The sequence below is a fragment of the Bos indicus genome, chromosome 4 (genome assembly GCF_029378745.1).
Source record: "Bos indicus isolate NIAB-ARS_2022 breed Sahiwal x Tharparkar chromosome 4, NIAB-ARS_B.indTharparkar_mat_pri_1.0, whole genome shotgun sequence".
Classification (NCBI taxonomy): Eukaryota; Metazoa; Chordata; class Mammalia; order Artiodactyla; family Bovidae; genus Bos; species Bos indicus.
The window spans coordinates 50,021,852-50,049,719 of NC_091763.1; the positions used below are offsets into that span (position 1 = coordinate 50,021,852).

The 27,868-nt window shown below is 38.4% G+C and overlaps 1 protein-coding gene across 2 annotated transcripts in view; it reads left to right on the forward strand.

Moving 5' to 3' along the window:
• Positions 1–27,868, forward strand: part of NME8 (NME/NM23 family member 8) — a 50,720-nt gene that overhangs the window by 19,653 nt on the left and 3,199 nt on the right. Inside the window, exons 9-17 of one of the 2 annotated variants that reach the window (XM_070787784.1) lie at positions 509–601; positions 1,773–1,957; positions 8,216–8,388; positions 15,283–15,427; positions 16,122–16,229; positions 19,782–19,933; positions 20,792–20,936; positions 21,694–21,932; positions 22,572–27,837. In XM_070787784.1, coding sequence (XP_070643885.1) covers positions 509–601; positions 1,773–1,957; positions 8,216–8,388; positions 15,283–15,427; positions 16,122–16,229; positions 19,782–19,933; positions 20,792–20,936; positions 21,694–21,931 — 1,239 coding nt within the window. In that variant the 3' untranslated portion in view covers position 21,932; positions 22,572–27,837. Of the gene's footprint in view, positions 1–508; positions 602–1,772; positions 1,958–8,215; positions 8,389–15,282; positions 15,428–16,121; positions 16,230–19,781; positions 19,934–20,791; positions 20,937–21,693; positions 21,933–22,571; positions 27,838–27,868 lie in introns of those variants that run through there. The other variant, XM_070787783.1, reaches the window with a different exon arrangement.

The window sequence follows — 27,868 nt, forward strand, 5'->3', positions numbered from 1 at the left end:
AAATTCTATTCTTCCCTGTAATTTGGATATTTTTGTTGCTGTCAGAGTAAGATATACTAGATTATGAGTTACAGATTTAACAAAGGTAAGCCTTGAAAAAAGTTAAGAAAGTTAAAATAATTTTGAAAATAAATGGTTAAAAGTGCTTATAAATGTATGTCTTTTTGAATGATTTAGAAAGCTGTGATATCTTTCCTTAGAATTCAGTTAGTTTTTTTTTTTTTTTTTAATCTGGAAACAATTCACTTAAATAATAGAAGTAGTGTGGAGTCTCTCGTTCAAGCCACGAAAATTTAAACACTGAGGTTGGGGAGGGGCATGAAAAGAACCTTCTTTGTTTACATATTTTTGGGCCTCTTGCAACTTAGTGCCTTATGGATTGTGCTGAGGCAAAATCATGTAATGCATTCAAATCTGGATGATTTGTTAAGCCTAAGAAACAAATGTCCTTGACTTTTACCTGTGGTCCCACTACCCATTTGGATCTGACCTTGCTCTCTAATTGAAGATTATCAAGGCAGGATTTGTCATAGAAGCAGAGGATAAGAAACCGCTTACTGAAGAACAAGTAAAGCACTTCTATAGTCAAATAGTAGACCAGGTAAGAAAGTTTTTAAAAAAATCCACTGTGTGTCAAATACAGTGGATTCCTCTAAGTTTAGTATTCTCATTATAGAAAAAACAAATAAGTCTGACTGACAACTAAGCCCCAGATTTCCTTGGCGGTGTCCATATCATGGTTGATCCAAAGAGAGCGACTATGGAGAAAGCTCCAGTGGACATAGAGGCAGCCAAGCAAAAATGGATGCTCTGATTGTGTTTTATTGGAGCAAAGATCTCTTTATGATATGTGTCCTCTAAGACTCTGTTCATCAGCCCCCAGGAAGTGAGTATCCAGACCTTTCCTATAGATCTGATCCCAGTTTGAAGGCTCCTTATCATAAACTTCATAGGAAAGCTTTAATCCTTTCTTTACCTACATGTAAATCCTTTCCATCAAGTTATTTTTAAAATTCTCTTTTGTCTGGGGTAATACAGTAAAGACTTTGTATTCGCAAGTGCAATGGCTTGGGTGTCAGGAGATGTAGGTTCTAGAAATTCACTGTCCAGTATGGTAGCCATTAGACACATGTGGCCATTTGAACTTAAATTCATTACAGTTAAAGTTAAAAATTCAGAGTCTCAGTGGCACTAGCCATATTTCAAGTGCTCAGCAGCTGCCTGTGGTTACATATGCTGACAAGCACAGAGCATGTTGGTCATCATCAGAGAAAGTTCTACTGAAAAGCACTTTGTAAACCAGCTGACGAGCACAGAGCATGTTGGTCATCAGAGAAAGTTCTACTGAAAAGCACTTTGTAAACCAGCTGCACCCCACAGACCATCTTTCTTGGCCCTGGAAAAGGGTTGGACCAGCAACATCAGCATCACCTGGGAACTTTTGAGAAAATCCAGTTCCCGGGCCCCACCCTAAACCTACTGAATCATAAAGTCTGGAACTGGACTCCAGAAAACTGTGTTCAACAAGCCCTCCAGTTGATTTGGAAGCATCCTATAGTTTAACAATTGTTATTAGACTGCCTTGACGATCAGTCCCTGCCAACTGTGAACTTCTGTCCCTCAGAGATGTGTTAGTTAACAGGAGGCTTGTGAGTAACTTTCTCTTGACCAATAATCATGAAGGGGAAGAGGTCCTTGACTTGGGTAGGGATCACCATTGTAGTCTATCCATTTCATGAGCCTAATAATATTATTTTTATTTTATTTTGTAGCCTGACTTTGAGGATTTTGTTTCTTTTATGACAAGGAACCTAAGCTATATTCTAGTTGTTTCACAAGCAAAGGCAAAACAGCCTTCCTGGGATGAAAGTGAAGTTAATTCTGAGACGGAATCTAAAGAACCATGGGATGAACAACAGGAGATGGCCAAGCCTTCGAGGATGAAAGAGAGGAAAAGGTAGCTCCAGGCCAGGAAGCTTATTATTTACAATGTTTTAGCAGGTAACATAGTATAACATACAGATATCTCAAGTCTAAAGACAAACATCTTTATGTCAAGGCCACAGGTATTCTTTTCAGTCCAAAATTTTATATGATCAACAAAGCCGGAGTTTTCCTGAAAGTTTATGTCAAACAGTTTCGAAAGGGAAGAAATTCCTGTTTGTCTCTCTAACACTGGGTGCACCTGTCTGGCTTCATGGCCCTGGACTCAAGGGTTAGAATGGGACCAAGGCTGGTCCCTTCCAAACCAGACCCCTTTCCTGTCTCTCTACATTCCACTTCTGCCTCCCCTTGTCCTAGAGACAGCAAATGTCCTCTGTCCTTTTACTCAAGGCAGTTAGTGGTGATAAACTGCTAAGAACTAAATAGTTGTACAGTTTTTGTTAACAGTTTGTAAATATTCAAAAGTGAATGTAAGTCACTTACAGAATGTTGGGTTTATGCACTTGCCATCTGTGCCTTTTATTCCTATGAAGACTCAGAAAATCCAGCGTTTAGTCCATGAGTTGTCAGGGTCATGTCTGAAAGAAAGGTGGGTAAGCAGGAGCAGGTTCCTAGTAGCTGGGTCCTGAGGCTTCCTAATGTGTGTCTCCTCCTGCCGGGCAGCCCATGTCCACTGCGTGTTCTGGTTGAGCATCTCCAGAACTCTCCTTGTTATCTTATTAATAAATTATAGCAGTTTTTTTTTTAGTTGGTCCATCCCCTGGTTCCTAGCCATATCATAATTTTTAGGTAGCAGGGAGACCCTAATACCATTAATTCCCAGTTTTAAGTGAGATAGAGGGACTGGTAGGATAAATCAAGTGCTGACAAAGGACTTTGTAAACAGTATGAGTTACTGTGAGAGTTTAAAGAGAAAATGATACTTAGCGGTTGGGGAGCAGGCTTGGGTGGGAAATGCTGGGCTCAAGATACCAGGTTGCATACCTGAATTTTTGAGCCATTTTTTAAAGTGTTGTGTGAAACACTATTAACATAGCTGGCACAGGAGGAGTCAGTGTCTGTTGGTGCTGTTGTACAGGTCGGGGTCTATTGCATCCAACTTTCAGAAGCAGTTGTTCAATACACATATAATAAGATAATTTAAGCACTTGGCAGGATAGGGGTGGAGTGAGGTGTGTCAATGTTGTTTTGCAAAGTTTGCAGCATTTTCTTTTTAATATTGGCCTGTGTTTATACTGATCATCAACCTAAGCAGGCAGCATGAAGTTGTGGGTTAGGGAACATATTTTTCTGGGATTCAGTTTTTACAGATCTTATTCTATAGACATGGCCTAACAGGTGCTGTGAACTTCCACCTGCCATTTTTAAAGTAGATTCAAAACCTAAAGGATCAAGGACACAAACTCTCATGTAGAATAAACAGTATATATAAATTTTTATAGCCGGGTATATGACTGCTATACTAAATATGAAAAGGTTAACTATCCCATCAAATACAGAGATTACCAGATTAAGATAAAAAATTAAAAACTACCTAATGATAATTAATGCAGACAGGAATCATCAATGAAGTGCTAAATCCATTGTATGAATAATATATGGATTTTCCAATAGTGCCCTTTCAAATAATAAGGATAAATAAATAATAAGGATATTATTTACAAAGTGAAAATTGTTGCTTTTCAGTGGTGAAAACTGGGGGTTCCACTTTGACTATGTTATTATAATTTCCCAGTGATGGGAAAAACTGACATTGTGTACCTCCTACTGTGATGTTTCAAGAAGGATACAGCACCACTGATGTGATATTCCTATAGAGTATCATACCCAGAATGTAATAGGAAACTAGGGGGCCATTCCATAGTTTGAAACCTTCCAAAATGAGGACTGGCCTGGAGTGTTCAAAATATCAGTATCATGAAAGACAAGAAGGGCTGAGGCATTTGTTAGAGGCTGAAGGAAACTAGGGCTTAGGGCGACTGCATGCAATATATGATCCAAAATTAGGAAAAATTACTATAGATAGGTGGTTTCCCCAGTGGCTCAGCAAATCTGAGCTCAAAGAATCTGCCTGCAATACAGGAGATGTAGGTACTATCCCTGGGTTGGGGAGATCCCTTGGAGAAAGGCAAGGCAACTCAAGCCAGCATTCTTGCCTGGAGAATGCCATGGACAGAGGAGCCTCTCTGGCTATAGTCCATGGCGTTGCAAAGAGTCAGACATTACTAAAGCAATTTAGCATGCATGTATGCACTATAGACAGGACAGATTATAAAACTGCTGAAATTTGAATATGGATTGTTCATAAGATAATACTCTTATAACAGTGTAAACTTCCCTCGGGTATTTAGGAGGGTGAATGGTGAAAATATCTGCAGCCAATTCTTAAATGGTTAAGTCAAAATACACGCAAACACACACACACACCACACTCTTGAATGGGGGTGGAGGGATAAGAGAGAAAGAACAAATGTGACAAAATGTTGACAGTTGATGAATCTAAAGTTCAGTATCTTGGCCTTAAAACTTTTCTGTCAATATACATTTTTTCAAAATAAAAAATTTTAAAAACTGTACTCATTTATATTCTGCTTCTTTGCTGTTGTTCAGTCACTCGGGTGTGTCCTTCACCATCTCCAGGAGCTTGCTCAAACTCATGTCCATCGAGTCGGTGATGCCGCCCAACCATCTTGTCCTATGTCATCCCTTTCTCCTTCTAGCTTCAATCTTTCCCAGCATCAGGGTCTTTTCTAATGAGTCAGCTCTTCGCATCAGGTGGCCAAAGTATTGGAGCCTCACCTTCAGCATCAGTCCTTCCAATGAATTTTCAGGATTGATTTCCCTTAGGATTGACTGATTTGATCTCCTTGCTGTCCAAGGGACTCTCAAAAGTCTTCTCCAGCACCACAGTTCAAAAGCATCAGTTCTTTGGCACTCAGCCTTCTTTATGGTCCAACTCTCAAATTCATACATGACTACTGGAAAAACTATAGCTTTGACTAGATGGACCTTTGTCAGCAAAGTAATGTCTCTGCTTTTTAATATGCTGTCTAGCTTGGTCACAGCTTTTCTTCCAAGGAGCAAGCATCTTTTAATTTCATGGCTGCAGTTATCATCTGCGGTGATTTTGGAGCCCCCCCAAATAAACTCTCTCACTGTTTCCATTGTGTCCCCACCTATTTGCCATGAAGTGATGGGACCAGATGTCATGATGTTAGTTTTTTAAATGTTGAGTTTTAAGCCAACTTTTTCACTCTCCTCTTTCACTTTCATCAAGAGGCTTTTGAGTTCCTCTTCGCTTTCTGCCATAACGGTGGTGTCATCTGCATATCTGAGGTTATTAATGTTTCTCCTGGGAATCTTGATTCCAGCTTGTGCTTCATCCAGCCCAGCATTTCTCATGATGTACTCTGTATATAAGTTGAATAAGCAGGGTGACAATATATAGCCTGCATGCACTCCTTTCCCAATTTTGAACCAGTCTGTTGTTCCACGGCCAGTTCTAATTGTTGCTTCTTGACCTGCGTACAGGTTTCTCGGGAGGCAGGTACAGTGGTCTGGTATTCCCATCTCTTTAAGAATTTTCCAGTTTGTGGTGATCCACACAGCAAAAGGCTTTAATGTAGTCAATGAAGCAGAAGTAGATGTTCTTCTGGAATTCTCTTGCTTTTTCTATGATCCAACAGATGCTGGCAATTTGATCTCTGGTTCCTCTGCCTTTTCTAAATCCGCTTGAACATCTGGAAGTTCTCACTTCACGTACTGTTGAAGACTTTGAGAATTTTGAGCATTGCTTTGCTGGCATGTGAGATGAGTGAAATTGTGTGGTAGTTTGAATGTTCTTTGGCATTGCCTTTCTTTGGGATTGGAATGAAAACTGACATTTTCCAGTCTTGTGGCCACTGCTGAGTTTTCCAAATTTGCTGGTATATTGAGTGCAGCACTTTCACAGCATCCTCTTTTAGGATTTGAAATAGCTCAGCTGGAATTCCATCACCTCCACTAGTTTTGTTTGTACTGCTGCTTCCAAAGGCCCACTTGACTTCATACTCCAGGATGTTTGGCTCTAGGTGAGTGATCACACCATCGTGGTCATCTGCATCATTAAGAACTTTTCTCTATAGTTCTTCTGTGTATTCTTTCCATCTCTTATTAATATCTTCTGCTTCTGTTAGGTCCACACCGTTTCTGTCCTTTATTGTGCCCCTCTTTGCATGAAAATGTTCCCTTGGTATCTAATTTTCTTCACAAGATCTCTAGTCTTTCCCATTCTATTGTTTTCCTCTATTTCTTTGCATTGATCACTGAAGGAGGCTTTCTTATCTCTCCTTGCTATTCTTTGGAACTCTGCAGTCAGATGGGTATATCTTTCCTTTTCTCCTTTCCCTTTCACTTCTCTTTTTTTCTCAGCTATTTGTAAGGCCACCTCAGACAACCATTTTGCCTTTTTACATTTCTTGTTCTTGGGGATGGTTTTGATCATTGCCTCATATACAATATTACAAACCTCTGCCCATAGTTCCTCAGGCACTCTATCAGATCTAATCCCCTGAATATATTTGTCACTTCTACTGTATAATCATAAGGGATTTGATTTAGGTCATACCTGAATGGCCTAGTGGTTTTCCCTACTTTATTCAGTTTAAATCTGAATTTTGCAATAAGGAGTTCATGATCAGAGCCACAGTCAGCTCCTGGTCTTGTTTTTGCTGAGTGTATTTGGTTTTCTGATCACATGGGTCACAGCCTTGTCTAACTCGATGAAACTATGAGCCATGCCATGTAGAGCCACCCAAGATAGATGGATCATGGTGGAGAGTTCTGACAAAACGTGGTCCACTGGAGAACATAATGGCAAACCACTTCAGCATTCTTGCCTGAGAACCACATGAACAGTATGAAAAGGCATAAAGATATGACACTGAAAGATGAATTCCCCAGGTTGTTAGGTGCCCAATATTCTACTGGAGAAGGGAGAAGAAATAGCTCCAGAAGGACTGAAGAGGCTGAGCCAAAGTGGAAACAATGCCCAGTTGTGGATATGTCTGGTGATAAAAGTAAAGTCCAATGCTGTAAAGAACAAGACTGCATAGGAACTTGGAATGTTAGGTCCATGAATCAAGGTAAATTGGAAGTGGTCAAATGGGAGATGGCAAGAGTAAACATTGACAGTTTAGGGATCAGTGAACTAAAATGGACTGGAATGGGTGAATTTAATTCAAATGACCGTTATATCTACAACTGTGGGCAAGAATCCCTTAGAAGAAATGGAGTAGCCCTCATAATCAACAAAAGAACCTGAAATGCAGTAGTCGGGTGCAATCTCAAAAACGACAGGACAATCTCTGTTCATTTCCAAGGCAAACCATTCAGTATCGCAGTAATCTAAATCCATATTCTGCTTAGAAGAGACAAAGAAAAATAAAAAAATTAAGAGATGGCAACAAAATAGCCAGAAAAAATAATTAGAATTGAATATTAAAAGTGTTAAACTTGATAAAGAAGGACATGATGTAAAAGAAAACATTTGTGAAGAAGATATAGTGGTCAAAAAATTTATTCCTGAAACCACACAGATGACATAATAAAAATATAAGTATTAGATAATAAGGAGAACTGGATAAAAGTAACATTATGGTCATAGATCTCAATACAAAGCAGACAAAAGAGCAAGGATATATAGGAATGGCAAATATATATTCCATAATTGTGTATAATAAATGATCTAAAATATATGAAATATGAACATGTATAACCTTAAATCCCACAAGTAAATTTGCTTTGTTTACAAAGAAAACCTAAACACATTTTTAAAAATTAAAATCTTACCACATACATTTCCTGATTATAATCCAATAAAGTTGGAAATAAATAAATAATAAATTTCAAATAGAAAGCATCTTACCTATTTGAAAACATGAAATGTGCTCCTAAATTAGCCTAGATTCAAAGACAAGATTATAAGGAAAATTAGAAACTATCTGGATTGCTTTACATAGAGGAAAGAAAAAAAATTTTTTTAACATACGTTATTTTGGTGTCTTTAATATACTCTCATGAAATCAAACATATGTGATTTCATGTAATTGATTTTGTGTTGGGTCAATAAAAATGGAATTAAATGCATATTCTTTGAGGTAATAGAGATGTGACTTATCTTTATGTGAAGTTCCATATTCATTTGTTTTATTTGTGAGGATATATTATCAGTTTTAATTTTCAGGCATGATTATTAAACTTCAGTTTATAATAATGTTTTGGATTTCAACAGTTTACAACAATATCTGGAAATACAACAAATATCTCAGTTTTGTGATGTTGAAGAGAATATAACTAATACTAAGTTTATTGATGTCTTAATCCCTGATTTTAAAAAAATTAGAGGCATAAAATTTGAAAAGATACTGGCATTACTTCGACCAGCCCTCGCTAATGAAAGAACAGGTAAGAAATAAAGTATAAATTGTTTAACTACATTGTGCATATGATTTGAATAATTATATTAAAATATATTAGTTTAAAATTTAACATTCAAGAAAAAGCACTTGAAGTAAGAAATTTAATTGACACTAATTTACTAATTTCTCAATAAAAAGAATAAAACAATTTTATAGTTAAAAAGTTCAGAAAGTGCTTTCTAACCTAGGAATTTGTTAGGGTAGATTTAACATACAAGAATTATTATTGTATATAATTATTATTATAGTGATTATAATAAAGATTAGAAGTATTCATGTCTGAAATGCCTAAGTTCAACACTTAGGTAAACCTCTTATTAATAGTGTGATTTGGAAAAAATGTACTTTACCAAATCTTTCTTCTGAGAAAACATAAAGTGCCTAACACTTAAAACGTGCTAGCTATTTTTAACCTCACATAATAGAGTGTTATGTGAATAGAATATTGGCAGAGCAAGAACAGAAACTATAAAGTAACACTGTTAATTCTTTTTTATATCCAGTGTATGGAAATAAATTGATACTTGTATGTTGACCTCATATTCTCTGACTTGCTAAACTACTCAGTTCTAGGAGCTTTTTGACATCATTTCCTTGAGAATTTCTGTTACTAGGGTTTCTAAGGGCTTTTCAGGTGGCACGAGTGGTTAAGAACCTGCCTGCCAAAGCAGGACACATAAGAGAGGAGCGTCGGGAAGATCCCATGGAGTAGGGCAAGGCAACCCACTCCAGTCTTCTTGCCTGCAGAATCCCGTGGACAGAGGAGCCTGGCAGGCTACAGTTCATAAGGTCACAAAGAGTAGGGCATGACTGAAGTGACTTAGCACAGCACAGCACAGGGTTTCTGAACATCAGACCTACTTACCTTTTGGGCTAGGTAATTGTTGACGGTATTGCATCATGAGCATTGGAAACTGTTCAGCAACATCTTTGGCCTTTGCTCACTTCATGTCAGTAGCATCCCCTCAACTCCTAGTTGTGAAAATCAAAACACATCTCCAAACATTGTTAAATGCACTTTGAAGGATTGAGAACCACGAGGTAGACAATAATATCTAAAAATTGAGACAGTTTTGCCTCTTTCTTTTTAATACGTACACTTTTTATTTCTTTTGCTTGCCTTATTGGACTGGCTGGAACTTCCTGCATGATGTTGAATACTAAGCGAGATGAGAGGACACAAGTTACCTTGCTCCTGATCTTACAGTGAAAGCATTAAGTCTTTTACCATTAAGTGTCATGTTAGCTTTGTATGCCCTTTATTTAGATTAAGGAAATTCTCACCTACTCCTAGTTTGGGGAGGTATTTTTTTTTAAATCATGAATGGATGTTATAGTTTCCCAAAAAATTTTTCCTGTATCTACTGATATTTTTTCCTTGAGTTTAACAATATGGCAATTATTTTGATTTTTAAATATTTAACCAGCCTTGCATTCTCCAGATAAACTATACTTGGTTGTTGTTTATTGTCTTTTACTGTCCTTTTTAACATATTGCTGGGTTTGAATTTTCAATATTTTGTTGGGGACTTTCTTGTAATGTCTTTATCTGGTTTTGGTATTAGGGTAATGGGTAAATGCAGATTTCATAAAATGAGATGGAAGGTAGTCACTGTTTTATGGAAGAGATGGTGTAGAATTGATATTGCATCTTTTTAAAATCTTTACTGGAATTTACCAGTGAAGCTCCCTGGGCCTAGAGTTCTCGTCTTTGGAAAGTTTCATTTGGCTTTTTAAACCTTGAACAATATGTATATGTTTTTTAGATAAATAGACTTTATATTTTAGAATAGTTGTTGATTTACAGAAAAATTAAGAAAGATAGTACAGTGTTCCCATATGCCTACCCCCATAATAGTTTCTTCTAGTAATATTTTATTGTAATACATTCTTATAACTAGTGAACCAGTATCAACACACTGTTATTAACTAAACTTCATAGTTGATGTTAAGGTTTGCTCTTTGTGTTGCACATTCTGTGGGTTGTGATAAATTCAGTGTCATGTGTCCCTTTTACAGTATCATACATGGTAGAACCACTGCCCTAAAAATCCCTGTTCTTCTCCTATTTATCCATCTCCCCCTCCCAACCCCTGTTGTAATCTGACCTTTTTACTGTCTCTGTAGTTTTGCATGTTCCAGAATGCCATAGAGTTGAAATCATATAGTGATACATTTCTCTTATATAACTATATACACTTAAGTTTCCTTTGTGTCTTTTTGTGGCTTAAATAGCTTACTTCTTTATAGCTGAGTAACATTATATTGTATGAATATACCAGCATATGTCTAGTTACTTATTAGAGGACATCTTCGTTGCGTTCAGTTTTTGGCTATTAGGAGTAAAGCTGCTATAGGCAGCTTTATTATGAGCATGTAACATTGGTGATAAGGATACCCCTGATGTATTGAGTCACTAGGGTTTTAGGTTTAATTTTCTACACAATATAATCTTTATCCTACCAGCACAACAGCCTGCTGCCAAACGCATCTCAGTTCAGTTCAGTCACTCAGTCACGTCTGACGCTTTGTGATCTCAAGGACCGCAGCACACAAGGCTTCCCTGTCCATCACCAGCTCCCGGAGCTTGCTCAAACTCATGTCCATTGAGTCAGTGATGCCGTCCAACCATCTCATCCTCTGTTGTCCTCTTCTCCTTCTGCCTTAAATCTTTCCCAGCATCAGGGTCTTTTCCAGCAAGTCAGTTCTTCGCATCAGGTGGTCAAAGTATTGGAGTTTCAGCTTCAGCATCAGTCTTTCCAATGAATATTCAGGATTGATTTCCTTTAGGATTGACTGGTTTCATCTCCTTGCAGTCCAAGGGACCCTTAAAAGTCTTATCCAACACTACAGTTCAAAAGCATCAATTTTTCAGCACTCAGCTTTCTTTAGAGTCCAACTCTCACATCCATACATGACTACTGGAAAAACCATAGCTTTTTTGGACTTTTTTAGTAAAGTAATATCTCTGCTTTTTAATATGCTGTCTAGGTGGGTCATAGCTTTTCTTCCAAGGAGCAAGCATCTTTTAATTTCATGGCTGCAGTCACCATGTGCAGTGATTTTGAAGCCCAAGAAAATAAACTCTCTCACTGTTTCCATTGTGTCCCCATCTATTTGCCATGAAGTGATGGGACCGGATGCCATGATCTTAGTTTTCTGAATGTTGAGTTTTAAGCCAACTTTTTCACTCTCCTCTTTCACTTTCATCAAGAGGCTCTTTAGTTCCTCTTCACTTTCTGCCATAAGCATGGTATAATCTTCGTATCTGAGGTTATTGATGTTTCTCCTGGGAATCTTGATTCCAGATTGTGTTTCATCCAGCCCGGCATTTTGCATGATGTACTCTGCATATAAGTTGAATAAGCAAGGTGACAATATACAGCCTTGATGCACTCTTTTCCCAATTTGGAACCAGTCCATTGTTCCATGTCTGGTTCTAATCGTTGCTTCTTGACCTGCAAACAGGTTTCTCAGGAGGCAGGTAAGGTGGTCTGTTATCCCCATCTCTTGAAGAATTTTCCACAGTTTGCTGTGATATACACAGTCAAAGGCTTTGGCATAATTAATAAAGCAGAAGTAGAGGTTTTTCTGAAATTCTCTTGCTTTTTCTATGATCCAGCAGATGTTGGCAACTTGATCTCTGGTTCCTCTGCCTTTTCTAAATCCATCTTGAACATCTAGAAGTTCACAGTTCATGTACTGTTGAAGCCTGTACATGTACTGCTGAAGCAAAATACATCTAATTGATAATAACAGCTGAGTGTGGAAAGCGCTATGATAAGAGATGCCTCACTGGATATCAAATAGGATATGCAGCCCATAATTAAGTGGAAAGATAAGTATGGCTTAATTAACCAGGGACAGTTGCATAATACTTATGGAAGAAGCACCGTTTATGCAGAGACTAAAAAGTCAAGTTTGAATTAGCCAGGAAAAGGAGAATCTTGAGTAGTTTCAGTGTAGTGCTTGCCACAAAAGTCAGTCTCAAAACTGGGGTGAGAGATTATATACAGAGAAGTCAGAACAATTCAGAATTAAAGAAGTAATATTTGACAGATTTGTAAATGTTATTTTGAGATTGGAAAAATCTGACTGTAGATTAATGCTCATGGGAAGGAACCAACCAGTTGAAGTTACAAGAAAGAGAGAAAAGATTAGGACAGGCCAAGGTCACTGAGAGTCAGGAGGAAATAGTTTCTGTAGCAGATGTATAGGATTGGGCTGAGAAGAGATTTTTATTCTATGTAGCAAGAGAGAAAGAGGGCTGGATAGACACAGATCCAGTTTATAGGTTTGTGGCAGGAAGTTGAGAGGTTTGTCTTCCGTTACTTGGTTTCTCTGTAAATAAGAAGCAATGTTATTGGCTGAGAGGAGAAGAGGCAACCCTGGTGTGGACATGATCCATCAAAGGCCAGCCCTTTTCTTGATCTATGTATGCCATTTCTACCTGCTTTCCTGAGTGTTCCACACTCGAAAATGTCCCTTATTTTCTGGCAAAAAATCACTTTCTCCCTTGTTACCGAGTTTTCCCTGTTAGCTCAAAAACATGGTCCAACATAATAATAAACAAAATTCAATGAAATAAAAACAAACCCAGAAATACTGCCTTGGATCCTCCGCCCCCTCAGCTGACACCCCATTTCTCTACTTCTCTGCAATGGACACTTCTCAAGGAGTTGTCTGTGCTCAGTGAATCGCCTTCTTGACCCTCACCCACTCCTGAAGCCCCTCCAATTGAGCTTCTGTCAGAAGTACCCTAGTCAAGTTCACCAATGACCTCCAAATTGCCAAATCTGACTTTCAAATGGCCTGCATTCTGTTCATAGTGCTTAGCAGTATTTAGCAGTTTCTGCTTCCACACTGGTCACCTGGTTTGGATTGCTCCTAAAATCCTGACTCTTGTTCCTGGGAAACAAATACAATTTTTTCAGTTTTTCTGAGCAAAGCAAATCTACCTCCAACCAAGTTGCAAAGATCTCACCTTCTACTCAATAATTTGTTGAAATAATTTTTCCCAAACAAATACAGTTTTCTCCTACAAAGAATTTTGGTAATAGCTGTTAATGTCATAACATATTGCTATTGTGATATGCAAGCCATACTGACATTTAAGGATGGCATAAAGGTGTTAATTGAAAAGGGGGGAAAACAAAATTTGAAGTTTGTTAGTCTGTTATCACTATCCCTCTCCCTCTTGCTTGACTGTAGCCTCAGTTTTTGATTATTTTGTGTTTACTATGTTTGCCATTTGGTAGCAAATGGTAATTCATCACTCTTTAAATAAATGTTGACCTTTATTGATATTTAATGTTCTGGGTCATCTCAAGAAATTCTAAAGCAAAGTTTGTGTGGATTATTTAACTTGAAGAAAACAGACATCTTCACCATATTCTTATGAATTTTCAAGAAATACAATGTACCTCTTTTCAACTCATCTATTACATCTTTTATTGAGATATAATAGTTTTCTTCATTATAGTTCTTGTTATCTTATTTTTCAAGTAAATATGGGAATATATGTAATGTTCTTTGCTCTAAAGTATTCACTCAATAAAAGATAAGCTGTTCATTGTTGTTGTTTTAGTGCCAGCTCTTTCTTTTCAGCATTATTCCTAGTTTTTAAGCCCATAGTGAACGACACTTCCCCCCAAAACTTATTTTCTATGTAAGAAAGATAGTGGCTTCTGTAAATGTTTACTTACTGACTCCCTTACTGAATTATGTTATTTAATACTATTAACCTTTTAAAAATACTCCTGAATTTTCCAAACAGCTTATATGCAAACACTGTTATCCATTTTGTTCTATTTTGTTATTTTTATGTATGGCTTAGTACTTCCAGAATAACTATTAAATAATTAAAGGCCAGTATGATAACATTTTGTCTTTGTTCTACCCCTGACTGCTTTTAATGCCTCCAGTGATTTCAATTATGATGCTTGATTTAGCTTTTAGGCAAAAATATCTATACTCTAAAATATGTCTATCTGTCACATGGTACAAAAAGATTTTGAATGTAATCCAATAACATGTCTTTTGATGGCATATTTTGAAATTTATATTTTGTTTATAAACAGGATATATTTAGAATTATATAAAAACTAGTTTTCATGCTTTTCACAGTCCTTAGGTCCATTAATTTCCCACTTTTTACTCAACTATATTTCATCTTTCAGTTATCTAGAGCCTATATTTAAGCACATTAAAAAAAGATATGTACCTAGTTATTTTGTTTTCTGAAAGTGAAAATCGCTCAGTCATGTCTGACTCTTTGTGACCCCGTGGACTTTACAGTCCTTGGAATTCTCCAGGCCAGAATACTGGAGTGAGGAGCCTTTCTCTTCTCCAGGGGATCTTCCCAACCCAGGGATCAAACCCAGGTCTCCTGCATTGCAGGTGGATTCTTTACCAGATGAGCCACAAGGGAAGCCCAAGAATACTGGAGTGGGTAGCCTATCCCTTCTCCAGCGGATCTTCCCAACTCAGGAATCAAACTGGGGTCTCCTGCTCTGCAGGCGGATTTTTTACCAACTGAGCTATCAGGGAAACCCAACTCTAGAACCCTAGCATATCTGAGAATGTCAGTGTATCACCTTTATGTATGAAATAAAACTTATCTGACTGTACACATTTTTAAAAATAAATCCCCCATTCTCAGATCTATAGATTTTGTTTCACTGAAGAACTAGAAATGGCATCATAAATTTGACATGTTAAGAATACTGTTCACCTTAAATTAAAAATCGAATAATCTATTTTTGTAAACTTAAATTTCATATGAGAATGAAATACATTCTATGTCCTTATGATAATATAGTCTGTACTGTGTGTATAATCAATACCTAGCACTTTAAAACTTATGTGACTTTTTATTTAGAGGATGTTTTGAATAAAATTCAAGATGAAGGCTTCAAAATACTGCTGCAAAGACAGATAGTATTATCAGAAGAAGAAGCAAAAACACTGTGCAAAGAATATGAAAATAAAGATTATTTTGGAAATGTTATAGAAAACATGACCAGGTAAAATAGAATTCAGGTTGAGAAAGCACAGGTTGATTTATGTTTGAATCATTTAGCCTTTTTTAAACCCTGCTTTCTGTTCAAGTTGCCAAACCTCTCAATTCTGTAAAGATGTGCTGAGTCTACTTCTTTGCCAATATTACTTCCATTTTGATTGCGTGCTCAACTGTGTGTCTTCTGTGGTCCCCCCGGAATGTTATTAGAGCAATGCAAGTTCCCAGTGAAGCCTCTGGAGTCTAGTTGAGTTGAATAGCCAGTTTGTGCAGCATCATCAAGTCCAAGTAGACAGCTACAACTGACTCTCAAGGGTTTTGGTAGTCCTAAAGATCACTAGTCCGAGGAGATGAATGGGATGCTAGAAACATGTCAGGTTTCTAGCAGAATAAATGAAACAGCAGCCAGACCAGAAAGCCAGCAAGCGTGTATAATATAAATCAGCAGGGGCATGGGGACAATACCTGTATTGTCTGTAGACCACTCGATCAGAACCAAGGCCCTTCTTTTCCCTTCCTTTCTCTGCTTCCTTTCTTTGATGAATATACTCTTGAGAGTACCCAACAGAAATTAATTTCATACTCTTAGTAAAAAGGGCTATTTTACTATTTTCGTCTAACAAATTCACTTGCATTATTTATGTCTATAATTAGCTACAAACCATCGTTTAATTAACTTTTTTTTTTTTCTTTTCTAACAGTGGTCCATCACTAGCCCTTGTTTTAGTAAGAGAAAATGGCTTAGGACACTGGAAGCAGTTAATTGGACCAAGCAATGTTGAAGAAGCCAAAGAATATCTTCCAGAGTGGTATGATTCAGATTTTTTCATGGGAGCCATTTTGATTTCCTTTATGAATACAGGGTACAGAAACTACAACTCTCATCCAAAGTAGGTTCTCAGGAATGCTCCTTTTGCTGGGTAAGGAGTGGGCTATTTATGACTGAAAGCCCAGCCCAGTGCCAACCTGAATATGGCCAAGGCTTTGCAAGAGAAGGTTGTAAGCTGCTTCATTTGGGGCTGAAAATAAGCTACCCAGCCAGAAGTCCGTATCTTGGCAGAAATATCTGCCCCATGCACTGTTTAGGAGAAATTCTTTTGAGAAGGGCATGATAGTCCTGTAGGTTATTTAATTGATATAGAAGTTTTAAGACAATGATGACTAACTTAATATATAGTCTACAATTTGGTGGGAACATTTACAAAGTAATTTACTGATGGGTCTTAGAATTTTGTAATCAGCTCAAAACCTGGCATGTTACCTGTTACCTAGTTCAGTTCAGTCGCTCAGTCGTGTCTGACTCTTTGAGATCCCATGAACTGCAGCACGCCAGGCCTCCCTGTCCATCAACAACCCCCGGAGTTCACTCAAACCCATGCCAATTGAGTCGGTTATGCCATCCAACCATCTCATCTTCTGTCATCCCCTTCTCCTCCTGCCCTCAATATTTCCCAGTATCAGGGTCTTTTCCAGTGAGTCAGTTCTTTGCATCATGTGGCCAAGTATTGGAGTTTGAGCTTCAACATCAGTCCTTCCAATGAACATCCAGGACTGATCTCCTTTAGGATGAACTGGTTGGATCTCCTTGCAGTCCAAGGGACTCTCAAGAGTCTTCTCCAACACCACAGTTCAAAAGCATCAATTCTTTGGTGCTCAGCTCTCTTTATAGTCCAACTCTCACATCCATACATGACTACTGGAAAAACCATAGCCTTGACTAGATGGACCTTTGTTGACAAAGTAATGTCTCTGCTTTTTAATATGCTGTCTAGTACCTGTTACCTAGAGGCACTTTAAAAAATATTTTTTGATCTTAGCTGCTGGGCTTGGTCTCAGCTGAGGGAAGGAGATAGCATCTCATTCATCTCTGTTCCTGGCATGTAGCTGATGGAAACAAACTGACTTGCAATTCACCTAAATTCTTTGTGCTAATTTCAGAGTAGGATTGAATTCAGGGGAAGAAAAGCCCTCCTTCAAGTGAGCAAGAATAAAGATGCTTTGTCAAACTCAGGAAACGTTTGCATCCATGCTACCACAATAAATAACAGGACTTATGAGACATCATGTATATAGAGTTGAAGTGTTTTCTTTGGGGTATAAGATCTTGAGTTGGACTTGTCCTGAAGGAGGCATTTTGTACTCTTTTGACCCTCCTTTCTTATGTCTTTGTTCCTGTGCCAGGAAATTACTGTAAAGGATAACATGGCTTGGACACTCTTTATGTGGTATGAGCAGGGTGCCATAGAACCTCTTAATGAAATGTAGCAGAGAATGCAATACATGGCATCAGAGAGAAGAATCCTTATCAATACCTGGCCTATACAAAGCAGAGACATTACTTTGCCAACAAAGGTTCATCTAGTCTAGGCTATGGTTTTTCCTGTGGTCATGTATGAATGTGAGAGTTGGACTGTGAAGAAGGCTGAGCACCGAAGAATTGATGCTTTTGAACTGTGGTGTTGGAGAAGACTCTTGAGAGTCCCTTGGACTGCAAGGTGATCCAACCAGTCCATTCTAAAGGAGATCAGCCCTGGGATTTCTTTGGAAGGAATGATGCTAAAGCTGAAACTCCAATACTTTGGCCACCTCATGCGAAGAGTTGACTCACTGGAAAAGACTCTGATGCTGGGAGGGATTGGGGGCAGGAGGAGAAGGGGACGACAGAGGATGAGATGGCTGGATGGCATCACTGACTCAATGGACATGAGTCTGAGTGAACTCTGGGAGTTGGTGATGGACAGGGAGGCCTGGCGTGCTGCGATTCATGGGGTCGCAAAGAGTCGGACACGACTGAGCGACTGATCTGATCTGATCTGATACATGTAGGCACACTCTTCTAGAAATTCTGGCTCCAAATGTGGAGGCTACATACCAGCACAGAGACATTTTCTCCAGGTGAAGGCACTCAGTACTGCCCCTCTTCTCCCTATTATTATAGTGAGAATTTAAATCCTAAGCCCTTATGATCCTTAATGTTGCCACAAGTTCACAATGACTCTTAGCCATTATTTTTGATTGCCTCCTTTTCTAAATTGCCTTAGAAATAACTCCTGAACTTGGGCATCAGACTCCTTACTCTCCATTGCTTAATCTGAAATATGGCCACTTGCATACAAGAGAAACATAGCAATCCTTCTCTGCTATCCTTACACGCAAATACACACACACACAGACACTTTTTTCCAAATACCATGTCTAACAGCCTAATAGAGGCTTGTAGTTCTCTGCATTGAATGGATTCAGTTCTGGTGATGTATCATTCATTGTACAAATCTCCCTGACAATCACAGGCTCTTAGTCTACAAATATCTTAAAATCAGAGATGTGAGAGCAGCCAAGGGCTGAATGGGAAGGTCACGTTAGATAAGGAAATCTGAAATGGTCACTGAAAAAATTAGAGAGATTTTACCAGCTGAGCCACAAGGGAAACTCAGAGATAAGAAAGGGGTCTTAAAACTTAGGACAGAAAGCCAAGTTTCCAGTGATGTCAGTCTGTTAACAGGAAGGGAGATTATTTGCTGTGGCTGGATTTTGTGGGTTGCTTGCTCAGGGCTATGTTTAAAGGGCAGAAAATCAATGAGCAATGAACATCACTTCTACTGAAATATAAATAGATAAGCAGAGGGACAGAAAGAAAAGGGTGCAACTGGAAAACACTGAGGAATAATGGTTGACTTTGGAGATATGTATTCATCTATCATACAAAAACAGAACTGGAAGAAACTTCCCAGGCAGGGCTTGTCCATTAACATCAGTGTCACTCCTGCCTTGTTCCACAAAGCCGTTTGGTATGCTTCTCTTTCACTGATGCTTTCCTTCCCTGGAGGGTTCCCCTGCCATGTCTCCTGGATTCAGCGTTTATAATCTGGTATCTTTGGAATAGGTCAAATGCCATCTCTAGTGCTTGATATTATTTAGTGATTAAAGAAGGAGAAGGAATTTACTGACAGCTTAATATGTCCCATAAATTTCAAACACATCATCAGATTACATCTTCAAAGACTCCTTCCAAAACAGGGTTTATTATCATATTCATATTTGAGACAACTGAAGCACAGACAAGGAAAATAGTTGATCAGTATATGTAGCTAGCAAGTGATACCACCAGAATTCTATATTCTGTTCTTTTCCACTGCACCAGGGTGTTCATTCCATCTTTGACAGTTGTCAATATCCATTATCATGATTACTGAAATGTTCAACTCCTTTCTCCCTAATGACTGTTACCTCCTTAAAGGTAATAGCATGCCCCAAGCCATTCTGCAGTTACTTCCTTTTGTAGAATGCAAATATGAAGTTTTACATTGTGTTATGTTATTTTATATGTTATAACAGTTTTTGACTTGACTTATTTTTCAAAGTTTATGCGCACAATTTGCAATAGAAGGTTTGCCTATCAACCAGTTGTACGGAAGCGATTCACTAGAAGCTGCTGAAAGGGAAATACAACATTTCTTTCCTCCTCAACACACTGTGGCACTGATTAAACCTCATGTAACACAGGAACAAAGAGGTAAATATATAAAGATAGAACCAATGTATACGTTTTTCTTCAACTTCTGTGGAATTTTGCAAAGTAAAGTTGAAAGAATAAAGCAATGAGCACCTTCATTATCAGGCAGTAGTGCTCCAAGTTTAGGCTGTGAGAGATTTTGACCAGACTTCCTTTATTTAATCACCTTAATGGTGCCCTGCCAGTTCAGTGAGAAGAGTTCAGGTTGGCTGTCTCCTCCAATCTATATCTAGAAGTTCTATATCCAAGAAGTTCCTTGGCATTTGCAATGTGGAGATGAAAACATGTCTTCACTTTTGGCATAGAAACAGATTTCCTCATTTATAGACCACTAGACATTTCAGGTGGTTTCTGGAAAGATGGATCCCAGAAACTGAACATCTACATTAACATATTGAAGTTCTTCTGAATGTCCCTCTGGTGCCTTTTCAGTTTAGTTTAGCACGGTTTTGGTTTTTTGAAACCACTGTATGCAAGTGATACTATGACCTTCCTTAGTTATTCAATTGGAGAAGGCAATGGCACCCCACTCCAATATTCTTGCCTGGAAAATCCCATGGGCAGAGGAGCCTGGTGGGCTGCAGTCCATGGGGTCGCGAAGAGTCAGACACAACTGAGCGACTTTATTTTCACTTTTCACTTTCATGCATCGGAGAAGGAAATGGCAACCCATTCCAGTGCCCTTGCCTGGAGAATCCCAGGGACGGGGGAGCCTGGTGGGCTGCTGTCTATGGGGTCGCACAGAGTCGGACACGACTGAAGTGACTTAGCAGTAGCAGCAGCAGTTATTCAATCTACTTAAATACAGAACAAAAATGGAGGCAATATGCAAGACTATCAAATATCTGTTTTCCCTAGAGGATATCATGAAAATTATTAAAGAGACTGGATTTGATATAACACAGATGAAAGAAACACTCCTAATTGAAGAGGAAGCAGAGAAAATTTATTTTAAAATAAAAAGAAAAGCGTTTTATAAAGATGTCTTGGATGTTTTAGCTGAGTAAGTTTCTGATATATAAAAGTTCTTTGCATTGTAAACATAGTAACTGTTTGTTATTGAAACTTTGAAAAATACAAAAAATTCATTAAAATATTTTATCCAATCTAATTCATGAGAAAAGCACCCTGGTAATATTTGGAGTTCATGTTTATTCTAATTCCTTTTTTTCTTCTCTGTTTTCTCTTTCTTTGTTTCTTTAGTTCTTCACATTAAATATAGAGGCTATCTACTTTTAAATGTCTGCTTTGCCAACATGTTTGATCTTTGCCTTAGTTTCCTTATCCATAAAATGGGGATGTTAATAGGACCTACCTCATTGGCACTGTTGTGAAGGCTAAATAATTGATACATTGAAAGTAACTGGAATAGTGCCTAGCATGTATCCCTAAAATTAAAAAAAAAAAAAAAATTCTTCTAGAACAAAAATCCTGTTGAAAGGGACTTCCCTGGTGGTCCAGTGATTAGGACTCTGTGCTTCCACTGCAGAGGGCATGGGTTCAATCCCTGGTGAGATAACAAAGACCTAGCAAGCCATGCAACATGGCCAAAAAAAAAACCCAGAAAAACAAATCCCAATAAACCTATTGGGTGAGGGAGAAGTTAAAATTTTTTTTAAAAAGCAGAAAAATCACACTGATGAGGACAAAGAATAAAGATGAGCTCTCTGGATGAAGCTGTGGCGTTCTGTCTTTAGCTGTGTATTCAGTCTCTACAGTTATCAATAGTCCAAGTCTTCTGAAAGCATTCTTGTTTGCAGGGGTACATCTTTGGTCATGATTCTGACCAAGTGGAATGCTGTTTCAGACTGGAGACGATTGATGGGTCCCACAGACCCAGAGGAAGCAAGACTACTGTCCCCAGATTCTATTCGAGCCCAATTTGGAAAAAATATTTTGAAAAATGCTGTCCATGGAGCATCTAATATGGAGGAGGCAATGGAGACGATTAGTAGAATGTTTGAAGACTTTGTTCCTGAGAACCTTGAGGAAAACTAAAGTACAGTACCTCTTGAATTATTATTATATCTCCTTATTACAGTGGCTAGACCTAGGACAAGGCTGGTCCATAAAGACCAGAGTTCTCCCCATACTCCTGAATCAACTTTATTTCCTGCCAGACACACTCTGCAGGTCTGTAGCAGCCTGGGAGCCTTGTAGATGCCAGGGACCTGAGAGACAGTAGGGCAAGTGAGACATCTGTGGATTTGCCAGCCTTGGTTTTAAACCTATGGTTTGGCAAGCCCTGGTCTCCAGCTGTGTCTGTGCCATCTGCTATGACTCAGTCTCATCAGTCTCTCTCCTTTCTTCCCCTCCACTTCTTTACTCTGAGTGGTCAAAGTCTCATTCAGAAGCCTCAACTCTATCCTTTAAGTGTCTGGAAACTTGGAGCCTATTAACTACCTGTGGGTACTATATGACCATGGAATAGAATGGAATATTAGAAAGTATAGAATAAAAGGCAATCAGTTCTATTCTTTGGCAAAGAGGTGCTTATTTGGGAGAGGCAGTTACATAAAATGTATGTGAATTGAGTCTTGCTTAGTTGTTGATTGAAAGCTTTTCCATCTTGGACAATATGGGAGATAAGAGTGTAAGACAGATAATTTCCCCCATAAAACCTACTTTCTTTCTTTAGTTTCAAAGAGAAGGCTCACAAATGTACACCCATGTGGCTCTGGTTGCTGACTTGAATGTGGAGTACAGTCCCCACCTGGACAAGCCAAACTGAGAATCAGCCTCCAGAGCATAATGAAGCAGCAATGTGAAATGGAGCAATCCCTTCACACCCAACCAGTTCCTCAGGGAGAGATGAGCAAGCACATTGATTCCTAATATTATTGATAAGCTATGATTTCTCTAGATATAAGAATGTTTTATTAATAGATTATGCATAGAAATAAAGGTAAATTCTGGCATAGTGCAGCTCATTTCATTAGTCTAGCTCAGTTATAGACCAAAGCATGGTGGTACAACCCTTGACCACTTATGTTGGAAAAATAGGTATTGTATATCTGCTTGAACTGTGGGTTCTTAGTTAATACAAAACTATGGGTTCTTGGTTAATAAATAATAATTAAGGTTACCTTCAGGGAAATACAAATATGATGAGGAGGCAAAATCACAGAAACAATGTCTGATTATAACTACTATCTATACATTATTAAGCATGTCAGTGATGAGTGCCTGTGGAGCAGGTGGTGAGTAGAATTACATTCTGTTTATAGTGTCTATTAGAAATATAGTGTAGATCTAATGTCAACATACCTCCCCCCCTTTTGTGATGAGGGAAACATTATGAATAATATAGGGGATTTTTAATTAGTGTATATTTCAGTGCTGAATTGATAGGTGTGTGTTTGATGGGTAGGAACTGGAGAAGGTAATGGATCAAACAGATCTTGAAAAATGGGTAGGATTTCCAAAATCAGAGGTAAAGAAGCAAGAAAGGAGTTTTAAACACACACACACACACACACATACACGGGCTTCCTTGGTGGCTCAATTGGTAAAGAATCCACCTGCAATGCAGGAGACTGGGTTTAATCCCTGGGTTGGGAAGATACCCTGGAGAAGGAAATGGCAACCCACTCTGGTATTCTTGCCTGGGAAATCCCATGGACAGAGGAGCCTGGTAGGCTGCAGTCCATAGACTCACAAGAGTTTGACATGGCTTAGTGACTAAAGCACGACTGCCACTACACACATATATTCACATTTTGCTGGTTTCTGTCTTATGCTGTCACTATATCATAACTCTCAGGGGGCTAGTATTGTGGGTATGTTTCAGACATTCAAGAATCATTTGTTTGGCTCTTGTTGGACACTGTTGCAGGGCTGTATATACACAGTGCTTGTCCTAAAGGAGCTTAAGACTCTAAAGGCTGGAGATGGAAAATTAATATGTGTTCTAGGATTCTTAGAGGTAAGCACAGAGTGAGCAGATGCATATATGTGACACAGAGGGAAAAAGAGATTGAAGTTATCCAGAGAGAAGGCACTGCAATAATCAAAGTGGAAGTTGACAGCAACACAAAATAATGTGGAAATGTGAGTTAGTGACAAGTGAAATAATCAGAGAATTTTTAGAAAGCTGCATTGTACCCACAAGACTTGGTAACTGGCTACAGTTCTACCGCATTACAGTTGAATTGTCAAAAGCCAAAAAAAAAAAAAAGACTGAAATTAGAGAGCAATAAGAGAAAAGCACTTGTTATGTACATGGAATCCACAATAATAGCTGATTCTCATCAGAAATCATGGAGGCCAGAAGGCAATAGGATAACACATTTAAAATACTGAAAGAAAAAAAAAATCAACCAAGAAGCCTATACCTAGCAAAACTATCCTTCTAAGACATTCCTAGTTTAAAAAAAAAAAAAAAACAACTAAAGGAATTTATTACTACTAAATCTGCTCCACAAGAAATGCTAGAGAGGGTACTTCAAACTGAAATGAAAGGTCACTAGACAGTGACTCACACATGAAGAAATAAAGAACACTGGTAAAAAATGTAAAAGCCAGTATTACTGTACTTTTGGTTTCTAACTCTTTTTGCCCCCCTATGGTATCAACATATAAAAAAGATGATAAAATAATGATTATAAATATATATTAATGGGCACACAGTGTACAAATATGCAGTATGTGCCAACAATAATATAAAAGGGGAGAGACAGAAAACTTTAGGAGAAAAGTATATATTATTAAAATAAAGACTGGTGGTATATTCCATTATATACTATTGAAATTGGTATTCTTCACAGTAGGTTGTTATAAGTTGTTTTTTGTTTTGTTTTGCTTTTGTTATGAGTTTTAGAATGTTAATTGCAATTTCTGAGGAACCACTGAGAAGTTTTATAAACTACTAGGAAAAAGAGGGAAGCAAAATGGTGTGCTAAACATAAAAAGTCAACCAATTGAAAAAGAGACAGTAAAGGAAGAACTGAGGAAGAAAAGCACACAGGACATACAGAAAACAGATAATTAAATGGCAGACATAAGTCCTTCCTAATCAGTAACTACCTTAAATGCACATGGGTGAAAGTGAAAGTATTACTTGCTCGTCGTGTCCGACTCTTTGTGACCCCACGGACTGTAGCCCACCAGGCTCCTCTGTCCATGGGATTCTCCAGGCAAGAATATTGGATTGTGTTGCCATTCCTTCTCCAGGGGGTCATCCTGACCCAGGGATTGAACATGGGTCTCCTGCATTGCAAGTAGATTCTTTACCATTTGAGCCACTAGGGAAGTAAAATGAAAGTGAAAGTCACTCAGTCGTGTCTGACTCTTTGTGACCCCATGGACTATACAGTCCATGGAACTCTCCAGGCCAGAATACTGGAGTGGGTAGCCTTTCCCTTTTCCAGGGGATCTTCCCAACACAGGAATCAAACCCAGGTTTCCTGCATGGCGGGTGGATTCTTTGCAAGCTGACCCACTAGGGAAGCATGGAGTAAGTTCTCCCAATTTAAATGTACATGGAGTAAGTTCTCCAATTTAAACGTGGAGAATAACAGAATGGATTAAAGCATGTGATCCATTAATATGTTATCTTCAAGAGACTCACTTTCAATCCAAAAACACAAAAAGCTTGAAGATGGAATAGAATATTCCATGCTAATAGTAACTAAAATAAAGCTACGGTGCCTATATTATAATCAGAAAATTATATTTGACATCAAAGAAGTTTATGCAAAAGACAGTAAAGGACATTAGATATTGAAAAAGATTCAATTTATCAATAAATTACAATTATAAACATATGCACAATAACAAAAAAGAATTCCAAAATACATGAAGCAAACTTTGACAGAAGAGAGAAATAAGTTCCACAGTAATAGTTGGAGACTTCAATGGAACTCTTTCATAATAATAATGGATAGAACAAGACAGAAGATCAGCAAGGAAATGGAGGACTTCAGCAATACTATAGTCCAATTAGACCTAAATGACACACTGTTATTGCCTCAGGACTGGTCCAAGACTCTAGTATCATTAAAGCCAAACTCTTAATAACCAGCAGATGGCATGCTTCACTCAGTTGTACATAGTTGTTCAAAGATTTTAAAAGCAAGACATAGGGACAGGCTATTTTTTTCAGGTTGTAGAATTAGGTTTAAGTAGTCAGAAATATAATAATCAATGTCCAAAGAGATATATTCAGTTAAATTTTAGTTTATGTTGGTGTTGGTCTTGAGGGGTTTGAACTTAGTAAAGTGGTATGCAGCAGCATGAGGCAGGCATCTGGGGGCTGGGGTTGGTGGTATCTGGGAGTATATTCTTCCCCAGAGGAAGAAAGGTTAGAAAAGACTAGAAAATTGTCAGGGCTCCAGCTCACTGGATCTTGAATCTTAGCTGGACTTTAGGCAGCAGATGCATGTCATTGGCCACTGTGGCTGAGGTAATCGGTGCATATACCTTGAAGCAGTGGGCTGAGATATGTAAACAAGATGAGAAGCGCATGATGGTGGGGCCATGGGTCCAAACTAGCTCGGCAGGCAATGGTGTGTCTGTGAGGGAAGGAAGCACCTCTAACCTGACAGCCAGACAGAGCCGGGGATGAGTCTCATCTTCATGAAATATACAGTACAGAATAATCTCCAGCCTCTGGTACTGGATCAGTCATGCACCTTGACCTTGAAGCCAGAGTTTCCTTCATTGCCCTCTAACCTGACAGAGCCGGGGATGAGTCTCATCTTCATGAACTATACAGTACAGAATAATCTCCAGTCTCTGGCACTGGATCAGTCATGCACCTTGACCTTGAAGCCAGAGTTTCCTTCATTGCCCTACTTAGCCCTTGTAGCCTGTTTCTAACATAGGAGACCTGAAGCATTGTTGATTAGAGGCTACTACCTTCCAGGATACCCTCCCTGGATCCTGTTCCTTGTAAGCAGATGCTTTGCAGAAAATGGACCAGTTCCCTAAAATGTGCTCTGCTCTATTCTATGGCCCTCTCCTTGGAGTCTCTTGGCCCTGAGACACCAAGAGTTGATCTGTTGCTAATAATGCTTGCCTGTACAGTGTTCGAACTTGCTCACCCCTTGGAAGTTACTCTGGGAGACCTCCAAAGCCAGTTCTTTTTTCAATGTTTTTAAGAAAGAAGAAAGTTTACTAAGCAATGGTTTATGTGATTTTCAGCTGCTAAAATATTTCAATGACATAATAAATACTTGAAATTATTAGATGACTAAATGGTTAATGAATTTTAAAAATCCTTCTGTTTGATTCAACAACAACATTTGAGAGATCCCTTGATACCATGATGAAACTTTATTCATAATACCATGTTTTGCTTAACCTCAGTGTTCTGAACCTCATACTGTTATTCATGTTATTACAATTTTGTGAGATTTGGGATCGGCCCTCTGGCTATGAGTCTTCTCTCTTATCTAAATGTAGTTGCTGATCAAGTATGCTCCTTTTCCCTCTAAAATATATCACTTATGTGATTTAAATTTGCCATTACAAAATGGTTCTCATCTAGATATTACAGCTGCATGTTAGAACTATCTAGTTATAAAACTACTCTCATACACATATTGCAACTAGATATATTAGACTTATGCCTATACTGCCTGAAGTTGTAAAGGCAAAATTACACACCATAGAGATTCTTACTGCCATTGACGTCCTTTCAAAAAAGGTTTCCTTACATGATAGTAGAAACAGACCTCTCTTAGATAGAAGAGTAAATAACGTAAGATATGTAGGATGTGAAGGCAGAACTGTCCCTGGGTGACAAGGGAGTCCCTGATGGCTGACTTGGGTCAAGGTTCCCAGTAGTCTTGACAAGCCTTCCTTAGACACTGAAGCAGCCCGGAGTGTTTCTTCCCCAACTTTCTGTCCATCTTCCTTCTGTCTCAGCTCTCCCAGCCTTATTCAACTCCCTCCTCACTCTTTTTCACAGGTGTTTCCTCTAAAAGGATCCAT